The sequence below is a fragment of the Nilaparvata lugens genome, chromosome 4 (genome assembly GCF_014356525.2).
Source record: "Nilaparvata lugens isolate BPH chromosome 4, ASM1435652v1, whole genome shotgun sequence".
Taxonomy (NCBI): domain Eukaryota; kingdom Metazoa; phylum Arthropoda; class Insecta; order Hemiptera; family Delphacidae; genus Nilaparvata; species Nilaparvata lugens.
In genome coordinates, this window is record NC_052507.1 from 62720115 (window position 1) to 62744719 (window position 24605).

Sequence of the window (24605 nt, forward strand, 5' to 3'; positions counted from 1 at the left end):
CAATCCTGCAAATAGACTTATCATTTAAATGATATATTATTGGAGTTGCTGTGCAATCAATACTGAAAATAGACTCATCATTTAAATGATATTATTGGAGCTTTACTATAACTTATCAATCCGCTGCTGTTGGTTCTCTATACTTTCCAATGATTTGAGGTGAATAATCTGCAAAGAAAAGGCTTTAGTTTTCCAGTCTCAGATCAATAATCTTTCATTATAATCAGGAACAACAAAGGCCCAGGCTTTTATTGCTGTGGTGGTAACAATAAATAACTAATAAATTGAATTAAATGAATGAATTATGTACCTTTTTGTAAGATATATAGGTACCGTACCGTGTATCTTTAGGATTATGAATAGGATACATTAATGCTGTTAATTGAAAATCTTTTATAAGATTGATATTACAATATTAAACAGCCTCAATACCTAATGATTTATTTATCCTGACTGCTAACATACTGATATTGAATAAAATAAAGCAAAAAATAATACCAAGCTCATTGAGAACAAAGTACCTATAAATTTTAATTTCACTTGTGAGGAACCGGTTAGCTAATAAATTAATTTGTAAATCTTACAGAATTATTATATTTTTCCTAAATGAGGCTTACAATATTTTGATCTTTATAAGTAGATTATAAAGAGGAATTTGGAGTTTTTGTACGCAAAATTTACAAGATAGTTTGCATTTCCCGGCAATAATAATTGTAAAAAATTGCGCCGGAAATCGGTCAATCATCCCTTCGCAGTTTAGCAGACAAGAGCCTGTGTTTGCAGACAGCAGCACTGGCGTTTACAACGCTGATGCATGGAAAGCAGCAAAATGGCGGAGGAACAGGTGAGTCCGTAAACAATGTGATAAAAACGCTATTTCAAGAAACGAACTGTTTGCTTTTTATATTTTCCAATATTCTGGTGATTGATTCAAACTTTTGACTCAACTCTCAATTGATTCCGCCGTCCATTCTTGGTCAATTCATTATCTTGATGGAGGTTTCACTGCAGCGAATAAACGAACAACAAATCTTGCCGGAATTGTTTCAGAATTTGCACACTCAATCTTCCCAAAATGTTGGTAACTATTTATTGAAAACTTGACAATAATTTCCATTCTTACATCTATATATTATGTCACTGTCATTCTTTTAAGATTATCTTCAACAAGACTCTTGCGTCTTGCATTTTTGTTGTGAAGAAAATAATCAAGGCCGGGGGTTGAACTTACCATAAACACAGTCCCATTATTCAGTAGCTTCTAAAATCAAATTGAATTTCCTTGTATTGTCATGAGAATATCTGAGAAGCTGTCTTAGCCACTTTGAATAATTTGTTTGCATGTTGTTCATTATGTTATTGTCATTTTTCAACCATAAAAATAATGTTGATTTGATTAGGTTACTTTAGGAAGGTTAGGCTAAATATTTTCAAGTCTCCGTTACTGGTTTATTTATTTCTCAAAATTACCACAAATATCATTACACGTTAATAAACTTACACAATAGTTACTGTATTATTCTTTTAAATTATCCTTATTACATGTAGTTTAAAAATTAGAAGTTTTAGTCTGCAAGGAAAGCAATGATTATTGGTTGACTATCAAAGGTTTTGTTACCTTCTCAACTTTAGGACCTTTCTTATAAGTTATTCTGGTAGTTAGGTATAGGTTTAAGAATTGCATCTCTCATCAAAACTCTGTTTGGAATACCTATTTACTAAGCCCTTGGCATTCAAGCCTTACATATAAGTGTAAAATCGTGTGCAACCCGCAATTCAGTACAATTTAGCTTACTAAGTTCTCAATTACCTTATTACTTATGTAGTAGCCTACTTAAGTTGTAATCTATAATGCGTTTCAAGTTTACCGACCTATTCAGCATATCAAATATGAAAGATAAATAAAAAGTAACAGGCTTTATGTGGGGTGTGCTGAGTAGGATAGTAGGAGAAAGATTACCTAGCAAACTATAGTTTTCCATTTAATAGCTAGTATACACATTAAATTTTGTTAACCTTGAAAAATACCCAACCAACTTTATTAAATAAATACAGTATCGTTTAAGCAAGTTAATAAAGTGCAGGTTAGTTATATTGTATAATATTCAATCATAAGTTCTTCCTACTCTCTCTTCCATTTTTATGTGTGATGGGATATTAAATAGCTTAGGAAGCTTACTAGAGGTCTGGAAAACAAAGTGACCCCTACCTTTTCAAACGGTGAGAGTAAGCATGTAGTATTAATGATATTGTAGAGATATCTTTTTCATGCTTTAGTAGGGATATCTTTTCCATACTCACACATTCTCTCTCACTCACTCATTCTCTCTCTATCTATCTCTTTTTATGCAGACTTGAGGTTGAATTCCTTAGATGCGTGTCGCCGCTGCGCAGCTTTAAGCAGGCTTGTCGAGATGCGCGCGGCTATAAGCAGGCAGCTTGAGACGCGTTGTTACAGCCGACAAGGCTAGAGGACATAACCTATAAATTTATTTAATTAAATAACTCATTGGATTCTGATGTTGTATGGATTTTATGAACAGATGAATCAAAATTGTCAACTATATTGCTTTTACGATTCATATCTAATGAATCATCGACTCTAATGAATTTAATGCTCTAGCCGTGACGGCTCTAACCACGCGTCTCGACACGCCAGCTTATAGCCGCGCGTCTCAAGACGCCTCTAAGGAAGTACACCTTAACATAGATTGTTAAGAATTGAACCTTAACAACCATATGTTTGATATTTTTCTTTTTTAGTCTTTTTTTTGTATATACTAGCCTAGCTTTAGGCCAATTGCACACTGGTCCACCATTGAAGCGCTTCCACGGAAGCGCCACCACGTGGTAGCATAGTCTCTTATCTGTCACTGCACACTAGAGCCACCAGCCGAGCTTCCAGGAATGTGGTGGCTCGAGCCGCCGATTTTGTGTCGCCACCACGTCATACCATTGAGTATTATCTGTCATTGCACACTAGAGTCACCAGAAAATCATCTCCAGTTCAGTTTCAATTCAAGTTCAGTACAGTTGCCTGTTGAAGTCGACGTAATGAATAGTGAACAATTTGATACAGAAATGTTAATTCTTGAAGTTGAAAGCAGACCAGCTATATGGGACATGTCTTCAAAATTATATGCAAGCCCGGATGTGAAGAAAAATTCTTGGAGGGAGCTGGTAAATCTTTTCATTGAAAAATATAACCTCTCAGAAAATGAACAAAATGAATTTGTCAAGTTATGTAACCACTTTTCTTGAGCATTATTCATTATATTATTCAACATAATATGCCAATAGTCATGGTCGTGCTTCTTCCACTTCCATTCTTCAACTGATCATGAGTTAACTAGTGAACTGGAGTGATGAGTCAATCGGTGGCTGCGTGGTGGTGGCTCTAGTGTGCAATGTTATAAAATTTTATTGGTGGCGCTTCCATGGTGGCCCAGTGTGCAAAGGGCCTTAACCTTAACACTTTTCAAATGTATTTGTACATGCCCATGAATAAAGAATTTTCAAAATCGACACCATGAGCACTGCTTTTGAACCATAGGTCTTGGATACCTGAAGACTACTGCCGAGTTCCTTACCCCCACCACAAACATTTCAGTGGTGGGTGTTGGGAGACCAGGGCTCAGAAATAAATCCTAGGCCTTTATCAGGCTACACACTATTGCATATTGGGGATTTTATTTATTCATTTAATAATTATAAGCGTCTTTATTTCAAAAACAAAACCAAACAAATCATCAAGAATATTGAACAAACATTTTTCAAAAAAATACTTCAACCTACTAAACTGTATAAAATACTAATTTGACATAACCGGAAGGTTATGTTGGGGATTTTTAATTTATTCATTCTTATAGCTTTTATCGGCAGATAGATCCTTTTGGATGTTCTGACTTGTATTACCCAATGTCATTTCCTATCAACAGTCAAGTTTATAGGTTATGTATTGGGTTCTTCAAGATTTCTTACTAAAAATTTGCACTTTGACTTTCTGAGATATTGGGGATAATAGTCAGCTTTGAATTGGCATCAGTTAATGTATTCTATTTATTTATTTAATTCAAGCTGCGCATATTCAAATTGCACATTCACAAAATCAAAACAACAATTGGGAGAGAAATAACAGAATTAATCCAAAACTAGTTGTGTCCTGAATTTAATTAGTTAATGAGCCAGTCTAAAGCCTGTTTTCCACTAGTAGAGCTAGTGGTAGAGTTCCCTGGGCAAGTACTAACTATCTTGTGAACTCTACCAATGAAAACGCTCATGGTAGAGTACTAGTTTTTAGTAGAGTAGGGGGGGGGATAGCACCGTGGGATAGTACAGTACTCTACCACTTGCCTTCCCTCACCACCGCTTCTCACTCTACTCTACCGCTACTGTACTAATGAAAACAGTCTTGAGCTTGTAGAGTAGAGTCGTGATGTAGGCTATCAAGTTTTAGGATTATTGTTATTTATTGAAAATTGAAATTTAAATTTATTTTCCAAATAATTTTACAGAAATATCTACAATCACAAAATAATACCAGTAATAAAGTTAACAAAAGTACAAAATTTTAGAAATATACAGTAGTACAATGAAATTTTGCCAAAAAAAATTTTTGGATTTTGTTTTTGGCAAATAAAATTAACAAGATTATGTGATGATATTGAGCAAAGTAGTAATACAAATTTTTAATGATCAAAAGTATTAATTTATCAAAGTGTTTAAGTCTTAATTTCTTAAAAACTATTGACATTTTAAGGCTAGTTCTGTTCGCTAGAGAACACACTTTACCTACTATCATAGAGTTACAATAGAATAAGTAGATATCCCATGGTATAGGGCGTTTATGTCGCAACTTTTACTGTTATCTCAAGCCAATAGTCCACGTAGTTCTTTCCCGTTAAACTGTGTGACGCTGGTAGTCTCTCATATTGTGGCGTTCATACACTCTTACCCGGTCAAAACAGTAAAAATCGACAATAGTCGACAGTAATCGGCTTGAGATAACAGTAAAAGTTGCGACATAAACGCCCTATACCATGGGATATCTACTTACACTATTGTTTCTCTATGCTACCATTCTCAATTGTAGTGAAAGTAGTTACTTGACCAAGTAAGTAGAGTAGAGTTAGTATGCCAGTTACTCGATCACTAACTCTACTAGTGGAAACCGGGATTAAATGAGGTTATGATAGCAATATTCCTACATGTTTAACTGTTGTGGCAATCAAAATTATATTTGTTGTCGTTTTTTGTTAGGAGGTACGCCAGCTGGAACTTCTGTGCAAAGAGCTGTACGAGTCGACCGATCCGTCACACCGTGTGGAGGCCGAGAAGGCGCTGGTTGGCTTCCAGAATGCGCCCGACACACTCTCCAAGTGCCAACTGCTGCTGGACCGAGGTGACTCGTGCTATGCGCAGCTGCTCGCCGCAACTACACTCACCAAACTCGTGTCAAGGCAGGCACAGGGCCTCAGTTTGCAGCAGCGCGTCGACATACGTATGTAATCTCGAAAATGTGTCAGAATTTTGAACTTGGAAATAGCTCAGTAGCTATAGTGAGGTCCCATGTTATAATGGCAGTGTAGAATGATAGGAGAACAACGTTGCTGAACCTCACTGTCTAGTCAATAGAGGAGATGGCTGGGACATTGGATGAGACGGCAATGCTTGTTGGTGGATGCCATGGAGGGGACCATTCAGGGAAGAAGAGGAAGAGGGAGAAGAAGATACAAAATGTTGGACGGCATCAAGGAGGGGATGAGCTACTATGCAACGAAGCGACTGGCAGAGAATAGAAGAGAGTGGAGGGCTGCTGCCATATAGAAGGACCTGCTTACGAGCAGAAAACTACAGAACAGAACAGATACATGTTTATTGATTGATTGAACAATTTGATACAGAAAGGTTCATTCTAGAAGTTGAAAGCAGACCAGCTATAGTGAGGTCCACGTTATAATGGTAGTGAAGAAAGATAGCAGAAAAACGTTGCCAAGTCTCTCCATTTTGCCACTGAGTGTACACAGCTGTTACTCAATTCATCCCATTAAATTTGATCTAATAATAATTATCATTACCTTTATAAAATAATCAATTTAATGTCAAATTAATCAAGAAAATGTATTTTTTCATAATTTGATTCAAAAGTTTCCTTTCATAACTGAGAACAGATTTTTATTTTTATACAAATCTGAAATGGCGGCTAATTTAAAAAGCTGTGATACACCAATCTGATTTTCAAATCAACAGAAATTAAGTTATTTGGTAGTTATTCTATTCCAATTTCTTTTAAAAATAATAGAAATCCTTTTTACTTTCCTTGCCCTATTACCATAGGTAAGGAAAGTATTGCTTTCCGAAAAAAACCAAGGTACCCCAATTTCTGAATTTCTATACGTTTCAAGGTCACCTGAGTCCAAAAAAAGTGTGCATCTCTTAATTAACGGAATTACTTGAAATTTGGAACTTGAGGTACTTACACTATAAGGATCAGACACGAACAATTTCGATCAAATGCAATTCAAGATGGCGGCTAAAATGGGGAGAATGTTGTCAAAAACAGGGTTTTTGGCGATTTTCTCGAAAATGGCTCCAACGATTTTGATCAAATTTATACCTAAAATAGTCATTGATAAGCTATATCAACTGCCACAAGTCCCATATCTGTAAAAATTTCAGGAGCTTCGCCCCATCTATGCAAAGTTTAATTTTATATTTTCAATTATCAGGTCTCAGATATAATTTTAAAAACGAAAAACTTCGAGTGGAAAAGATTGAGCATTAAAATCTCTATAATTAATGTCCAGTAACATTTTCACCTAAAATTGAAAATAAGCTTGAAATTTGAGAAAATGTGATTATTCAATTGCAAACTGTTGGCAACTGTTGATTCTATTGAATCATTCACTATGAAGAGATAGCAGATCTCGTGTGTATCCAGCGTTATTGTCCTGTCACCAGCTGGCTCAGATCTTTGAATAGTAGACTGATGCGAGATGATGCGCGTGAACAGTAGCGTCAGGTGATAAACTTTCATAATGTCAAGGAAAGTTGTGTGAGTGCACCACACCAGATTTTTCTTTATGGCTACTTTTAATATAAATAAAAATAAATGAATCTGAGCACCCTTTTGAATTATTTTGACACTACATGTTTCGGCTACTAATGCTACAGATTCATATTTTTATTTATAGGTTTATTGATTTAATATTCACTGTTCATTCTCGTTTAAAATAATCAATTTTATTTTATTAAGCAATAAATTATATTTTTTAATAATCTCATAAAGAAAGCTGTTCGTGTTTTGGAGGGCTTGCGGCCATCCAATTCATGTAGGCCCATTTTTAGAAAATACAGGTTTCTCACGGTCCCAGCATTGCACTTCCTTGAGACTCTAAATTTTGTCTTCAGAAATTCAGAGAGATTTGAAGGAAATGTAGTTTGTCATGGCTATAGCACAAGAGCAAAGAGTTCAGCTGTATATCAGTACCCCGCTCACAGACTGACACTTTTGGAAAAAGGACCATATTATTCGGGACTGAAGCTCTTCAATTGTCTACCTGAAAGAATACGGTCATGTGGTAGTCATAGGCTTTTCTTGTCTTCAATTACTAATGTACTTGTGGAAGCGTGTCCCTATACAATGGAGGAATGTTGTGGTGCCTTCATACTTTGAGTTTATACAGATGCATACACTTTGCTAGAAAAATGTTCATGACATGTTACATGCCACTTGAGCTCTGCTCAAATTTGTAGCTTCACGTAACAAATGACAATAATAATAATAATAATAATTTACATAATTAAGATGAAATATTTTGCTAATCAATTATCAAATAAATATAACTCTTTAAAATTGTGCCATTCTTTTTGAAACATCATATATAATTTATCATTTTTGATAAGAATAAAGGAGCTTCAACTAATAGATGTAACTAAAGATCTTCCATTCCTTGAAGGAACTGATTAATATGGGTTTGCTATCCTTGTCTGTCATTAGACAAAGCAGATAGCTTGATCCTTTTCCAGCTCCGCACTGTTACTAAATCGCTTGTAGGCTATGAAGAAATATAATGAACTACCAGAATATTAATACTCAATAATTATGAAATGTATTATTCAATTTATCAGAGAAAGACAATGGTGTAACAACCGAAACTGGTATTTCCAACTATCTATAAATGTGTGGTTTTAGACAATTTCGTAGTCTTTTTATTTAATATTATGAGAAATGCGAGTTACCGGATGCTCTATAACTCTATGATGTAGGGTATGGTCACATTGGATGCACGTATGTGCAAGTGCACGTCGAATCATGCATGACCAAGCGCGCAGATGAGCAGCAAAATCTGGAAATAGCCTTAGAAACGCGTTGTGACTTGCCTGTAGCTGCTCACACTGAAAGCCACCAGCAAGTGTTCGTGAAATTGCACCTACGTGCATCCCCTAATATTGAATATAAAATCATACCCTAATATTGATTTATACTTGAATTCTTCGTCGTTGGCTTGGAAGACCAGACAGACTGTGTCAAGGCATATTGTACTCTGGTTTTTCAAACTTCAGCAAATGTCTAACTCTATTGTTATTAATGTCAAACCTTATTGTTAATTCATTTAATTACCATACTATCCAGTCTATCAATCTATACTATTCCAGTTACTTGAGAAACAATAGCGTAGGTAGATATCCCATGGTGTATAGAGCGTTTATGTCGCAAATTTCAATGTTAACTCAAGACGATAATCCACGTAGTTCTTTCCCGTGAAGCTATGTGACGCTCGTAGTCTCTCATATTGTGCCGGTCATACACTCTCACCCCAACAAAACAGTAAAAATCGACAATAATAGGCATGAGTTAACTGTAAGGCTTAACTCACACTTACGCGACTCAGGTCGAGAAGAGACTCGACTCTAGTCGAGAGCATGTGTTTTCAAATGGTGACTGTCGCAGAGACAGTTGACTGGTCTGAGTGTCACCATTTGGAAACACATGCTCTCGACTAGAGTCGAGTCTCTTCTCGACCTGACTAACCTAAGTGTGAGTTGAGCCTTAAGGTGCGTACAGATTTACGTGCCGCGAACATGAGCAATTCACTTTTAATCAGCTGATGCCAAAGCATTTTATATCTGTATCTTACCGTTTCTGTAAAAATACAGATATAATCAGCTGATTAAAAGTGAATTGCTGATCGCGGCGCGTATAGGTCTGTACGGACCTTAACAGTTAACTCATGCCTATTATTAACGATTTTTACTGTTTTGTTGGGGTGAGAGTGTATGAACGAACGAACAATATGAGAGACTACCAGCGTCACACAGCTTCACGGGAAAGAACTACGTGGAGTATTGGCTTGAGTTAACATTGAAATTTGCGACATAAACGCCCTATACCATGGGATATCTACTTATGCTATTTTTTCTCTATGGTCAAGGTAACTGTGGGTTATCTCCCCTCAGACTCTTGATTAACTTGAACTTTCTTAAACAGAAATACTTTGCAAATGTGTGATCAATGGTGGTGGATATGTATTGTACAATATAGTAGTCACTTTTTAACAACTAAATTACGACAGAGCAGTCAGTTATTTACAAATAAAAGCTATTAGCTTTTCGTAATTTAGTAGTTAAAAAGTGATTATTAACAAGCAGTTCGTAATGGAAACAAACATTGAAGAGTATAGTAGATAGATTGAATGTAATACATATAAAATTACAGTAGTTGATAATTTATTTCTACACAAAACAACCATCAATTAAACTCTTTTTCATTTGCAGGTAATTACGTTTTGAACTATTTGGCGACCCGGCCGAAACTACCAAACTTTGTAATACAAGCTCTTGTTACACTATTCGCACGAATTTCGAAGTTAGGATGGTTCGACTGTGATAAGGATGAATATATATTTCGTAATGTTGTGGCTGATGTCTCCAAATTTCTACAGGTAAATTACCTATTACGTATTTTCAGTGCAAATAGAGTGGCCTCAATAATGATAAGACTCAGGAGCTAGTCTTTAGTCTCAATCCCCAGAATTTCACCACAGATACTGTGAAACTGTTGGGGTTTTGCCTGGACAGTAAGTTGACGTGGAAGACTCATATAGATTACAGTAACTATATTACCCACAGAATTTTTTTCCCCGCCGCCGCCATGAAGATTCCAAATATTTGAATTTTACAATGGAGCTTATATGGGATTATAAGTAAAATCGCTTGCTTTTACTTATTAAAGTATATATTTTGTGATTATTGACTTCGATATAATGTCTTTCATGTTTTTTCTATATTCCCAATATAGTTTTGGAACTTGAAATAGTAAATCGTAGATAATAGCGAGTAAAAATGAAAGGTAGGTAACGTAACCTGAAAGCTGAATTTCCAAAAAAATACCATAAAACTTTTGAAATGTGTCATGATATTGTGATAAATTTTGTTCCATTGACAAATAATAAAGACTTTCAATAGAAGGTTGAAGTCATGGTTGATTTCCACCCCCTTCTATTCTATTAATGGCTTCAGGGAGGCCAACCTCAATTCGATGATTGCCAGCTCATCTGTACAGTAATTATTTCAATCTCAAGTTAACCACATTACATTTTTAGGCTACTCACTTCATATCTAAGGATTAAAAGTTATAAGTTTTTTGAATGAATTATGGCGTTTATTGTTTATATTTTCAAAGTCTAGTGCATCTGTGATAATAAATTAAGTTAATAATATTTGTTATTGTAGTAATATGACTTAGCCTAATGTACTTAATGTATATTTTGGCTGAAATAAATCATTGAATGATGTTTTCGTGTTGTTGGGCGCAGGGCTCAGTGGAGCACTGCATGATCGGCGTTCAGATACCGTGACGTTTCATGTGAGAGCTTCAGGATAAAATAAATTGTCATCATTTTCTGTGCATAAACATTGGATTTGTATGGTTGGTTCCAGGGCTCAGTGGAACACTGCATGATCGGCGTGCAGCTTCTGTCACAGTTGACATGCGAAATGAACCAGATCTCCGAGGCGGACGCGAACCGTTCGCTCAACAAGCACACGAAGATCGCCTCCTCGTTCCGCGACACGCAGCTGTTCGAGATATTCCGCATCTCGTGCACTCTGCTCACCAACGCCAGCGAGAACTGCGACAGTTTGAACTTCAGCCACCAGGCGCAGCACGGTCTCATGACGCAGCTGTTGCGGTTGGCGCATAATTGTCTCACTTTCGACTTTATAGGTAAGTTAGTAGTGATACTATTAGGCCGGATCTCACCAGGAAATAAACGTGTGTCGTTAGAGGAAGCTCGAACTCCAATTAGCCATTAACTGACAAAATCAGATTTCACCACACGCCGTTAGAGCTATAGTGAGGTCCACGTTATAATGACAGTATGTCATCAACTTTGGTTTTGCTATCCTTGTCTATCATTCGACAAAGCCGGTGGTACTATCGTTTTATAGGTCCAAAACGACGCCAATTATGTTTCTGACAGTGTAGAAATATAATTAATTAATGTAGAGAATCGGCATCGCTATTCTTCTATCTTTAACTGCCATTATAACGTGGGCCTCACTATAATGAGCCGTTATAGAGTTAACTGGCCAAATTTGGTTAGTTAACATCTGTAATCTGTCGTTAAGAAAAAAAGTGGCGTTCTGTTTACTGTCATGTTGAAAGGAGTTTGTTAAGGTTATGTTTAATTATTTATTCGCGGTTTGTACGATTATTTTTATTAGATGAATTTGTTGTTTCAACACGGAAAGACATAATGCTAGAAGAATAAATGATAATAATAATATCGAGTGACCTGGCTGGCTCAGGTCTGGTGTCAGAGTTTTCAGGTCGCAGCTGATCAATTTCAGGGCCTCTGACATGACCCAACGACTGCTTTTTAGGCAGCCAGGACCGACGGCTTAACGTGTCCATCCGAAACACGGGAGTGGCCCGAGATAAATATCTCGTAGAAGAAGAGTATACGAATTGGCATTCGAGAGAGACAGTGATGATGATTATGTTGATCGCCGACCTAGATGGATAAGAGGAAGGGTTGATGATTTCAATAATTTTGACGTAATCGACTTATTTTTCAATAAGATTGACGAGATGCGTTATTTGAATGTTGGGTCCCTTCTTCTTTTATAGCTTTAGGCAACACAACATTGATAGAATGGCTAGAAGACATATTGTAAAATTTGACATTTTACTTACTTACAAAAAAAACAATCTATAGAACAATTATTAAAACCCTACAGCCTAAATTGAATTTAATAAATCATACAACTAAAAAAAAACTGAACTATAATTATTATTGATTACTAAAATTTGTAGGCTAATCTTCACTCAATTTGGTAAACAATACTTGTGGTTTCGGGATCTAGTTGGATTTTCTAGGTTAGGTTTTACATGCTTACAACGTAAAACAAGTGTCATGGCGGCTCACTGCCACCCTGATCCACTCTAATCTGTCGTTTCGTAACGTAACATTAGTTTTCGTTGGTGAAATCAAATTTCTTAATCTTTCGTTTAAGTCATCAGTTAGTGTTAACTGGAGATTACTAAGCGAAGCGAGACGTGAATTTAGTGAAACTCACCCTTACACAGTGCCAGTCGGCTTGCCAGTTAGCCAGTCACTGGATGCCAACGACTGGCACTGTGTAAACGGCTCATGCCAGTAACTGGAGAAGCCAGTAAGCCAAGGAAGCGCCAGCAGCTGACAGTTCCAGCAGAACAAATATTTTTGTTTTACTGGCGCGGCAGCTTCATGTCAACTTTATCATCACAACTTTATACTCTTGCGGGCATAGCCACCTCTAATACAACAGCTGTTGTAGCTATGGTGAAAGTGATATTTTCAAGCTCAAAATTTAAGTGATTTTATTCTATATTTTGTGAATATTTGAAGTTTGGTTTTTGTTTTAACGGAAGTTTCATTATCAATTTATCTAAATTTGAAATTCTTTGTTTTATTGGTGTTGAAATTGAAGTAAACATAACCTACATAATATTTGGACGATTTGTGACAAAATCAGGAGAATTGAAGAAGTTTTGGGCAATAGCCTGTTTTTTCTTTTCCGACTATTGTATTGTTCGCTCTATCTAATAAATAAATAAATAAATACATGGCCCCGGCCTACGATATTGCAACGTCGCAGTGTAGGCCTAGAATCTAATACATGATTGGTGATAAAGATCAGCTGGTATTTTTCGAAATCTTTTTCACCAATCATGTATTAGATTCTAGGCCTACACTGCTGCAATATCGTAGGCCGGGGCCTTGTATTAGAGGTGGCTATGCTTGCGGGTCATTAGCATGAAGCTCTCTTAAGCTGGGGTTTCGTTTGTGCGTTAATGCCGTCGTTGACCACGACAGGGTGAGGATCTCAGATTGGGTGGATTTAAATTTGTCTACATAACCTAAAAGATTATGTTCAATTATGTTTAAATGTGGGATGTTGAGTTTATACTTTTAAATGGCAATATGTTTATATTATTAGAAATGTTTGATTCTTCGATAATAAACACAAATAATGAAAAGTTATTTGATCAGCTGTTTTAGCACACTTGAAATTTGTACAATATGAATGTCAACAATGCTTGTCGTCGTCGACTGCGGAAGTTTACGCACAAACAAAAATGCAACTTCAGCTAAATCCCGAGCTCGGAAACCGGCCCTTAAACTAAGATGTATCCGATGTATTGATGTATTTGTACCATCGATTGTGTCTGCTCGATGCATCGATGTTTTTAAACTATCGATTGTCTCTGCTCGATGCATCGATGGTTTTACTATCGATATCGATAGTATCGATGGTCTCTGCTCGATGGATCAATGTTTATAAATTATCGATGGTCTCAGTTCGATACATCGATGTTTTCTCATCATCGATGTTCTCTGTTCGATGCTTCTATGTTTTTCCACCATCGATGGTTTTTGTTTGATGTATCGAATAATGTTGTCATGACTGTTTGTAGGACGCGCGACTGACGAGTCATCTGACGACCTGTGCACCGTTCAGATCCCCACCTCGTGGCGACCTGCCTTCCTCGACTACACCACGCTCAAGCTCTTCTTCGACCTCTACCATTCGCTACCCAACACTCTGTCACCGCTGGTCAGTCACCATTTATTCACTCAATAATAGTCCATTATGTGATTACACAAACCATAAGGATACGTCAAAGAATAAGTAGAAGGATAGGATGGCAATTTTTAGTGTGTTGTTATTGGTGTCTATTGGGTTTGATGTGGTTGAGAAGGTAATCAAAGAGTATGTGGGATTTGAAGTTGGTTTGTTCGTTTAATATACATTGTCTATTGCTTTTAAATTGGGTGTATACTTCAAATTATTCTATTGTGTCTAATTCTGGTCCTTTGTTTTTTATGTGTATGATTTGTAGATCAGTATTTATGTTTGTGTGTTTGTGATTTTCTTGAATTAGGTGGTCGGCAAATGCAGATACAAGGAACATATCCAGGGACTAAAAACAAAAACAGATACAAGGAACATATCCAGGGACTAAAAACAAAAACAGAATCTGCATTTGCCGACCACCTAATTCAAGAAAATCACAAACACACAAACATAAATACTGATCTACAAATCATACACATAAAAAAACAAAGGACCAGAATTAGACACAATAGAATAATTTGAAGTATACACCCAATTTAAAAGCAATAGACAATGTATATTAAACGAACAAACCAACTTCAAATCCCACATACTCTTTGATTATCTCCTCAGCCACAACAAACCCAATAGACACAAATAGACACCAACAGCACACTAAAAATTGCCATCCTATCCTTCTACTTGTCTATGAGCACAACCAAGAAGATGGCGGACCTGCCGAAAGATCTCGTTGTCACAGTGAGTGATTAATTCATTTATTGTAAAATATCTGACTGCTAGTCGTTTTTTCTAACAGCAAAAAGTGATTTAATAAGAAGCAGTTCGTGATTGAAAACAGCATTGAAGAAGTAATTTATTTGCTCAGAAGTCTATTCGTATAGTACCTATGGAATATTTAGCAACAGACTATTTTCCTTTCTTATTAAATCGATGTAAATAATATAATTAAATGTGTTAAATTTTGTTGTTCTAGGCCTTATCATGTTTGGTGCAAATCGCATCTGTAAGACGTTCACTATTTGGCAACACTGAAAGAGCCAAGTTCCTCACTCAACTGGTCAATGGCGTCAAGCATATTCTACAAAATCCACAGGTAAAACTAATTGAATTTCATGCAGGGCTAATGATCTCATTCAATTGAAGAATCACTCAGTAGGAAATTTAATTTCCTGGGGAAAAATATTGAGAAACAGAATGTTTTTGAGAAATCTATAGGCATATAATCTTCTGGAATTTTATGCTTGCCGAAAAAATTGAGAAAACAGAATGTTTTTGAGAAATCTATATAATATTCTAGAAACTAAAGGTTCGAACCCACTAGAACGTACCATACACGGACCGTGTCAGACCATGCCAGGCACGTAAAATAACAACTATGCCCACTACAACGGATCAACAGCGTTCTATGCCAGTACATTACGCGTATGGTACGCGTATGGTACGCGTATGATACGCGTATGATGCCCGGTCAGAAGTTGTTGGGAACGCTTCAGTTAGCAAGAGAATGTAGCGGTGAACTGGTTACCAACGCGGTGCATACGCGGTTACAACGGGGTTTGCAGGCGTCACGTGCCATGCAAGGAGCGTTCCGTCACAGACAAAATATACTGGCCGACAAATGTTGACCTGGACGTGCATGGCACGGTCCGTGCTTGGCCGGTGACGGAACGGTCTAATGGGTGTATTACATATCAAATGATGCAAAGAATATTTTTTTGCATGTGTCGGTACGGGCACGGTCATGGTATGATACGTTCTAGTGGGTTCGAACCTTAAGGCTTCACATTAATTTAACGTACGATAGACATCGTACATTGCGTACAATACGACTGAAAAACGAGAACATGATCGTTAGTTTCAGTCCCTTCGGACGAAGGTTGCAGTAGGCCAGTAGTTTGTGTGCTCTTGCAGGTCAGCTGTTACTCAACAGCTTGTCTTTTCCATGGAGATTCCATGTATCCGTACAGAGCAGGACTGACCGTACGCATGCGCACGGTCAGTAGCATGCGTTTTAGGCTCAACTCACACTTACGCGACTCAGGGCGAGAAGAGAATCGACTCTAGTCGAGAGCATATGTTTTCAAATGGTGACACTCAGACCAGTCGATTCTAGTCCTCCACGACTGTCACCATTTTAAAATACATGCTCTCGACTTTAGTGAGGTCCACGTTATAATGACAGTTTTTGATCAACTTTGGTTTTGCTTTCCTTGTCTATCTTCCGACAAAGCCGGTGGTACTATCCTTTTCTAGGTCCACAACGATACCAATTATGTTTTTGACGGTATAGAAATATAATTAATCAATGTAGAGAAACGGCATCGCTATTCTTCCATCTTCATCCACTGCCATTATAACGTGGACCTCACTATAGAGTCGAGTCTCTTCTCGACCTGAGTCGTGTAAGTGTGAGTTGAGCCTTACACTGCATACGAAGACCATCGGTCGAGCTTTTCAAAGCCAAGCAATATTCCTTGAACAATATAACAAAATAACACATCATATTGTTCAATCTATAATAATAACAGCTAAAAATAAATTTGAAAATTGGTGAACTGGAATCCCACAAAATGGCGATTTTGCAATGCATCACGGGATTGTGTCATGACCTATATTTATTTATAGACCTTGGTCCCATCCAAGGTCTATAAATTAAATACAGGTCATGACACAGTCCCGTGATGCATTGCAAAATCGCCATCTTATGGGGTTCTAGTTCACCAATTTTCAAATTTATCAGCTGCTATCATTATAGATTAAACAACATGATGTGTTATTTTGTAATATTGTTCAAGGGATATTGCTTGACTTTGAATTGTAAAATAAATTGTTCCGACAGAATAATAATATTTAGATTCCAACTAGGAACTGAATTGTTGATTTTTACATTTAATTGATCGGGAACTTGAAACTCTTTTTTAAATTGTCCTCGCATATTTCTGTCTTGTCCCAATGCCTTTGAATCATAATCCTTGAGTTACAAGAATAAGAGCAATTTTTAATAATAAATAAATGAATAATTGAAGCATTTATTATTAAAATTTCATTAATAAAAAATTGAAAACCTGAATTGACATATTATCTGAACTAGAATATTGTTTTTAAAATGCATAATTTTGTTACGAGCAAATTGAATTGGATTGGATTTTCAAATGTACCGCCATAATGACCCCATAAAATGGCCGCTCCATAAGGAACATGAGTGTCATGACCTGTATTTATAGGCCTTGGTTCCATCGGTTGACTGAAGCGCTATTGAAGCAAATAGAAGCTTTCAGAGCTGTACTGATGAGTAGCCCGATCGCACCATAACCACTGTGCTGACACCTCTGCCCGACAATCAGCTGATATTAAATTGCATAACATAATGAATGAATTCAATTAATAAAGATGTCATATTTGAAATCAGAAATTTTCTATACATTTCTTCAATTATTTCTAACTTTCTTATTAGAAAAATTATCCCGGGTTTCGGCACCAGTTAAGTAATGTGGTTCGTTTTGGTTCTAAAACTGAACTGCTTATTTCTATAAAATCAACAAATTATAATGATAGGGATAGTGAAGCTGATTGTAACAACTGGGTTTACTAACTTGTACTATTATTATTATTACCTACGGTACATTTATTTGGTCTGGAGCTTAAAGTGACTGCAAGTCTTTCCAAAGTCTTTACAGAAGCACAAAATAGATTTTGACGTTACATGTTGTCTTGTAATTTTGCAGATAACTCATTAAAACTTCTGATGGACATTTTTAAGTAGTTAAAAAAATCATGTTCATCCCCAAGCAATGATTTATATATGGCATTGAATTCCCCTTGAAATGCTCTTTGGGCGACCATCGGGTGAACTTGATGTTGCTTACGGTTCGCTGCACGGCGCGATGTACGGTTCGCTGCGCTGTTCGAGGGTCGAGGGTCCGTTCGAAATGTGTGGACGTACCTTTAGGAAAATCGAGGGAACGTTTCAGAGTTGAAAAAAATAAATCTTTTCTTCCTATGAATTTAAATAAACCATAATCATGGAAATAGTTCATCAAAACATTCTTATCAAATACTAGGATAATATTGAAACTATTAAAGTTCTGTAGATAATTGTTTTGTTTGTTGATTTCCAGGGCTTGAGTGACCCGAGCAACTACCACGAATTTTGCCGTCTACTGGCTCGACTGAAATCAAACTACCAGCTTGGAGAGCTGGTGATGGTGGAGGACTATCCACAGGCTATTCAGCTCATTGCCAAGTTCACTGTTGAGAGCCTACAGGTTGGTGCAAAGTATTATATCTCATTTGTAAATAGTTTAGGAAGACATGGAGAGACTTGGAGCGACAGAAAGAGATGCTGAGGAGCGAACTACGTGGATACAGTTTGTTGGTGCGGCCAAATTTCAACTTAGATATAGATGGCCCTGGGAGTGAGTAAGGATGCTTAGGGAAAATTGATATCTGGCTCAGCTATCTGGATCGTTCCAGAGGGAATTCTACCGGTATTTCTACATAGTCCATAGTCTCTATGGGTGACCGCACCTTTATGCTAGCTCCGCAGTGCAGGCTGGATGCTTGTCTGACTCTGACTAGGCGCTGAGACAGCAAATAATAGCAGCGTTGGTGGGAATGCGAGTGGCCGCAGTAATAACATCTTCCACCCAGCAATGGTCAGCGTAGTTCCGCCTAGCTGACAGACCTGGAGCGATCCCTCCAGCCAGGCTCAGCCAAGCAGCCGAGACAATAGAACAATGGATTGGCGGTCCTATTCGCGTTCATCAGCAGTTTTCTTTCTCACGATTATTTTGAGTTTTGTGTTACATATAATCTATAATAAGTCCAGTCACCAGTAAAAAGTTTCCAGAAACGTGGTGTACTACCATATTAATGACTTTTCATGATGATTTTTAATTATTTAAAAACATTGTTGACATTCTGAGCCTTCAGGCTAAACTTGGGGTCGCTGAGAACGAATCTGCAATCAGAATTTCTTTATCACGAAAAATAACGAAAAAACCCAGCTGTTGATCTTTCGGCAACCGTTAACAGTCATCCTGCAATGCGGCCGAAACACTTCCAAGCCAGACACCCATTTCAAATGACAACAACGCCAAGCTGTGAGAACCCATCCTGCACTGCGGCGCTAGGTTTAGGGTTCACTGTATCCACTGTACATCCGCTGTATAGCTGGATTGCAATGTACCTAATTAAAATCCAAGTTGTTTGCTATCGAAGGTAGCTGGATTGTACCATAGAGAAACAATAGCGTAAGTAGATATCCCATGGTATAGGGAATTTATGTCGCAACTTTTACTGTTATCTCAAGCCGATTACTGTCGATTATTGTCAATTTTTACTGTTTTGTTGGGGTGATAGTGTATGAACGGCACAATTCGAGAGACTAACAGCGTCACACAGCTGCATAGGAAAGAACTACGTGAACTATCGGCTTGGGATAACAGTAAAAGTTGCGACATAAACGCCCTATACCATGGGATATCTACTTATGCTATCGTTTCTCCATGATTGTACCTCCTAGATACAATGCCTAAGTCGCATGTTTAACATCTACTTGGTTCGAGAAAAATTAAAGATTCAGATTTTGAAACAACAAAACTTGATAAAGGGTCTACATTGGTATAGTGTATTAAAGTTTCTGTTCTTGAATTCAGATTGCAGATCCGTTCTCAGCGACCCCAAGTTTAGCCTGAAGGCTCAGAATGTCAACAATGTTTTTAAATAATTAAAAACCATCATGAAAATTCATTAATATGGTAGTACACCAAGTTTCTGGAAACTTTTTACTGGTAACTGGAGTTTATAGGCAACACAAAAATAAAAATAATTGTGAGAAAGAAAACTGCTGATGAACGCGAATAAGACCGTCACTCCATTGTTCTATTGTCTCGGCTGCTTGGCTGAGCCTGGCTGGAGGGATCAAATAACCGACTGGATTGATCTTTCGTCTGTCCGCTAGGCGGAACTACGCCGACCATTGCTGGGTGGAAGATGTTACTGCAGCCGCTCGCATTCCCACCAACGCTGCTATTATTTGCTGTCTCAGCGCCTAGTCCGAGTCAGACAAGCATCCAGCCTGCACTGCGGAGCTAGGTTCAGGAATTGGACCTTTCAGGGTGTGTCCACACACAGAGTGATCTGCATTTCTATAGGTTTCTAGGTCTAATACTATGTCTAAGACATAAGGTCTAGATAGAGATATAGAAAACCGGGAACGCGCCAACCAAGCTCCCCGACAGCCAAGCTCCCCGTCAGCCGAGCTCCTTTTAAAACCACTATCGAGGGGATTGGTTGACGGCGTTGAATTGAAGTCCTAGCTGCGTTCAATAAAGTATATTTTGTTTTTGTGTAATTTGTTTTGGATCATTTTATTTTTTCAATTTTCTGTTTTAGATGTGGCAGTTCGCACCGAACAGTGTGCACTACCTGCTGAGTTTGTGGCAGCGGATGGTGGCATCTGTGCCCTACATTAAGGCCACCGAGCCGCACCTGCTGGAGACCTACACGCCCGAAGTCACCAACGCCTATATCACATCACGACTCGAGTGTGTTGCCGTCGTTGTCAGGTCAGTTATCTACCACCAGTGAGGTCCACGTTATAATGGCAGTGTTTGATAAACATTGTCTACGTTCTGTGTACAGTAAATTGTTCCAGTTCCAATCGTAAATTGTTCTATCACGTGACTAGTGGAAAATGTTCCCATCGAACGCCATTTCAAAATCGTTGGCTCAAGCTTTTGGCGCGCACTTACTAGTAACTCTGTGAACAGTAGACCTCACGCAGTATTCTCATCCACAAGTACCTGATTGAAACTATAGACCTTATGGAAATACAGCAATAGACTGGCTTCTCCACACATCTGTGTAATCACTTGTCAGCTGATTTATGATGAATAATTCCATAGTCTGATTTTTACTCCAATATTGGCGTATAAAGGAGGCTCCTTTTTCCTTTTATATTATCCTTGAAATGCAAAATTTCCAAAAACCTTGTATATGCGTCGACGCGCAATCAAAAAAGGAACATAGCTGTAAAATTTCATGAAAATCTATTACCGCGTTTCGCCGTAAATGCGCAACATATAAAAATTTAAACATTCAAACAAGAAAAATGCCAAACCGTCGACTTGAATCTTAGACCTCACTTCGCTCCGTCAATAAAGTTGATTTACACTAAAATGTGTCGTTTATTAGCTGCGTGAATGAAGAAAGTCTGTTTTACAAACTTACCGTCTAGAAAAGTGTGCATTTCTCTCATTCCATTACTCTTAAATTTTTCTATAGAGAAAAATTCATTTAATGAATGGTTATCAAACATAATTTTGTTGGTTATGTATTCTATGACTATGCTATGGTAAGCTATCAGCGCATGCGCAGAGAAGCAAGCAGACTACAAAATTCAATCGACCAATGAGAGCTCGGATAGTTGGAACTGTAACAATCTACCACACTTCGACTGTGGGGCAGGAACTTGGAACTGGAACTGGTTTCTGGTACAGAATCTGTCAAAATTCTTCCCATGCGACGCGGAACTTTTTACCCACATTCTATGTACACAGAACAGGCCCATTGGTGTTGCTATTCTTGTCTATCATTCAACAGAGCGGATAGCTCTATCCTTTCTAGCTCCGCAGCGTTGCCAGTTGGTTTTCAACAGTGTAAAAATGGAATTAACTAACAAAATATTTTATATCAATTATGAAAATTCAATATTAAATCAATAACGCCTACATCAGATCACGGCTTGAATGCGTTTCCGTCTTTGTCAGATCAGTTCTCTACTATAGTGAGGTCCACGTTTTAATGGGAGTGTTTAATTAGCAATGGTATTGTTATTCTTGTCTATCATTCAACAAAGCATAACATAGCGAATGTATCAAATCATGGTGTTTTGTATCAAGTTGAGATGATACTGTATCATACTGGTTTGATACTGTATCATGTGTGGTGATATTGTATCATATTATTGTGCTTATACTGTATCATGTTGTGATTGTTCTTGTTCTATAGTGAGGTCCACGTTATAATGACAGTATTTGATTAACGTTGGTGTTGCTATCCTTGTCTATCATTCAACAAAGCATATAGCGAATGTATCAAATCATGGTGTTTTGTATCAATTTGAGATGATACTGTATCATACTGGTTTGATACTGTATCATACAGGTTTGATACTGTATCATATTGTGCTGATACTATATCATGTTGTGGTTGTTCTTGTTCTATAGTGAGGTCCACGTTATAATGACAGTATTTGATTAACGTTGGTGTTGCTATCCTTGTCTATCATTCAACAAAGCATATAGCGAATGTATCAAATCATGGTGTTTTGTATCAATTTGAGATGATACTGTATCATACTGGTTTGATACTGTATCATACAGGTTTGATACTGTATCATATTGTGCTGATACTATATCATGTTGTGGTTGTTCTTGTTCTATAGTGAGGTCCACGTTATAATGACAGTATTTGATTAACGTTGGTGTTTCTATCCTTGTCTAACATTCAACAAAGCATATAGCGAATGTATCAAATCATGGTGTTTTGTATCAATTTGAGATGATACTGTATCATACTGGTTTGATACTGTATCGTACAGGTTTGATACTGTATCATATTGTGCTGATACTATATCATGTTGTGGTTGTTCTTGTTCTATAGTGAGGTCCACGTTATAATGACAGTATTTGATTAACGTTGGTGTTGCTATCCTTGTCTAACATTCAACAAAGCATATAGCGAATGTATCAAATCATGGTGTTTTGTATCAAGTTGAAATTATACTGTATCATACTGGTTTGTTACTGTGTCATGTGTGGTGATATTGTATCATATTGTGCTGATACTATATCATGTTGTGGTTGTTCTTGTTCTATAGTGAGGTCCACGTTATAATGACAGTATTTGATTAACGTTGGTGTTTCTATCCTTGTCTAACATTCAACAAAGCATATAGCGAATGTATCAAATCATGGTGTTTTGTATCAATTTGAGATGATACTGTATCATACTGGTTTGATACTGTATCATACAGGTTTGATACTGTATCATATTGTGCTGATACTATATCATGTTGTGGTTGTTCTTGTTCTATAGTGAGGTCCACGTTATAATGACAGTATTTGATTAACGTTGGTGTTGCTATCCTTGTCTATCATTCAACAAAGCATATAGCGAATGTATCAAATCATGGTGTTTTGTATCAATTTGAGATGATACTGTATCATACTGGTTTGATACTGTATCATACAGGTTTGATACTGTATCATATTGTGCTGATACTATATCATGTTGTGGTTGTTCTTGTTCTATAGTGAGGTCCACGTTATAATGACAGTATTTGATTAACGTTGGTGTTGCTATCCTTGTCTATCATTCAACAAAGCATATAGCGAATGTATCAAATCATGGTGTTTTGTATCAATTTGAGATGATACTGTATCATACTGGTTTGATACTGTATCATACAGGTTTGATACTGTATCATATTGTGCTGATACTATATCATGTGGTTGTTCTTGTTCTATAGTGAGGTCCACGTTATAATGACAGTATTGATTAACGTTGGTGTTGCTATCCTTGTCTAACATTCAACAAAGCATATAGCGAATGTATCAAATCATGGTGTTTTGTATCAATTTGAGATGATACTGTATCATACTGGTTTGATACTGTATCATACAGGTTTGATACTGTATCATACAGGTTTGATACTGTATCATACAGGTTTGATACTGTATCATACTGGTTTGATACTGTATCATACAGGTTTGATACTGTATCATACTGGTTTGATACTGTATCATACTGGTTTGTTACTGTATCATGTGTGGTGATATTGTATCATATCGTGCTGATACTATATCATGTTGTGGTTGTTCTTGTTCTATAGTGAGGTCCACGTTATAATGACAGTATTTGATTAACGTTGGTGTTGCTATCCTTGTCTAAAAAAAAAGTCTCAGACTGGTCCATCTCATACACTCCGTACTTCGAGGACATCTCAACTGTGGTATACAGTAAACAATTTTTTGTAGATCGAGAAATGTTTCAATGACGTCTCAATGTGAACTATGGCATTCAATTTCCTATAGTGACGTCCACGTTGTAATGGCAGTGTTTGATAAACATTGGTGTTGCTATCCTTGTCTATCATTCAACAAAACGGATAGCGTTATCTCTTTCTCGCTTTGCTCTGTTGCCAGATCGTCTTTCAACAATGTAGAATTAATAATAAACAAAATATAACATCTTAATTATGAAAATTCATTATGAAATTATTGAAAAATATAATTTTTTTATTAATAAAATATAATTTATTATTTTGAACGAGAATGAACAGTTAATAGCCCATATGAATAAAACCAGAGCAAATGCTCATGAGCAAGAGCAAGGAGCATAAGGTTTTGCTCATGAAAAAAAGGTAGAAGCAAAGGTATTTGCTCATTTTTATATGAATAAGCTTTACCTTTTAC

The 24605-nt window shown here is 37.0% G+C and overlaps 1 protein-coding gene across 4 annotated transcripts in view; it reads left to right on the forward strand.

Moving 5' to 3' along the window:
• Positions 1-700: 700 nt before the first annotated feature.
• The window catches only part of LOC111045182 (exportin-7), a 75217-nt gene continuing 51312 nt past the window's right edge, over positions 701-24605 (forward strand). For 2 of the 4 annotated variants that reach the window (XM_039426138.1, XM_039426139.1), the window contains exons 1-8: positions 827-1077; positions 5260-5500; positions 9778-9944; positions 10942-11227; positions 13964-14103; positions 15098-15217; positions 18243-18389; positions 20521-20693. In XM_039426138.1, the coding sequence (XP_039282072.1) occupies positions 994-1077; positions 5260-5500; positions 9778-9944; positions 10942-11227; positions 13964-14103; positions 15098-15217; positions 18243-18389; positions 20521-20693 (1358 nt within the window). In that variant the 5' untranslated portion in view covers positions 827-993. Of the gene's footprint in view, positions 1078-5259; positions 5501-9777; positions 9945-10941; positions 11228-13963; positions 14104-15097; positions 15218-18242; positions 18390-20520; positions 20694-24605 lie in introns of all 4 variants that reach the window. The other 2 variants (XM_039426140.1, XM_039426141.1) reach the window with 2 other exon arrangements.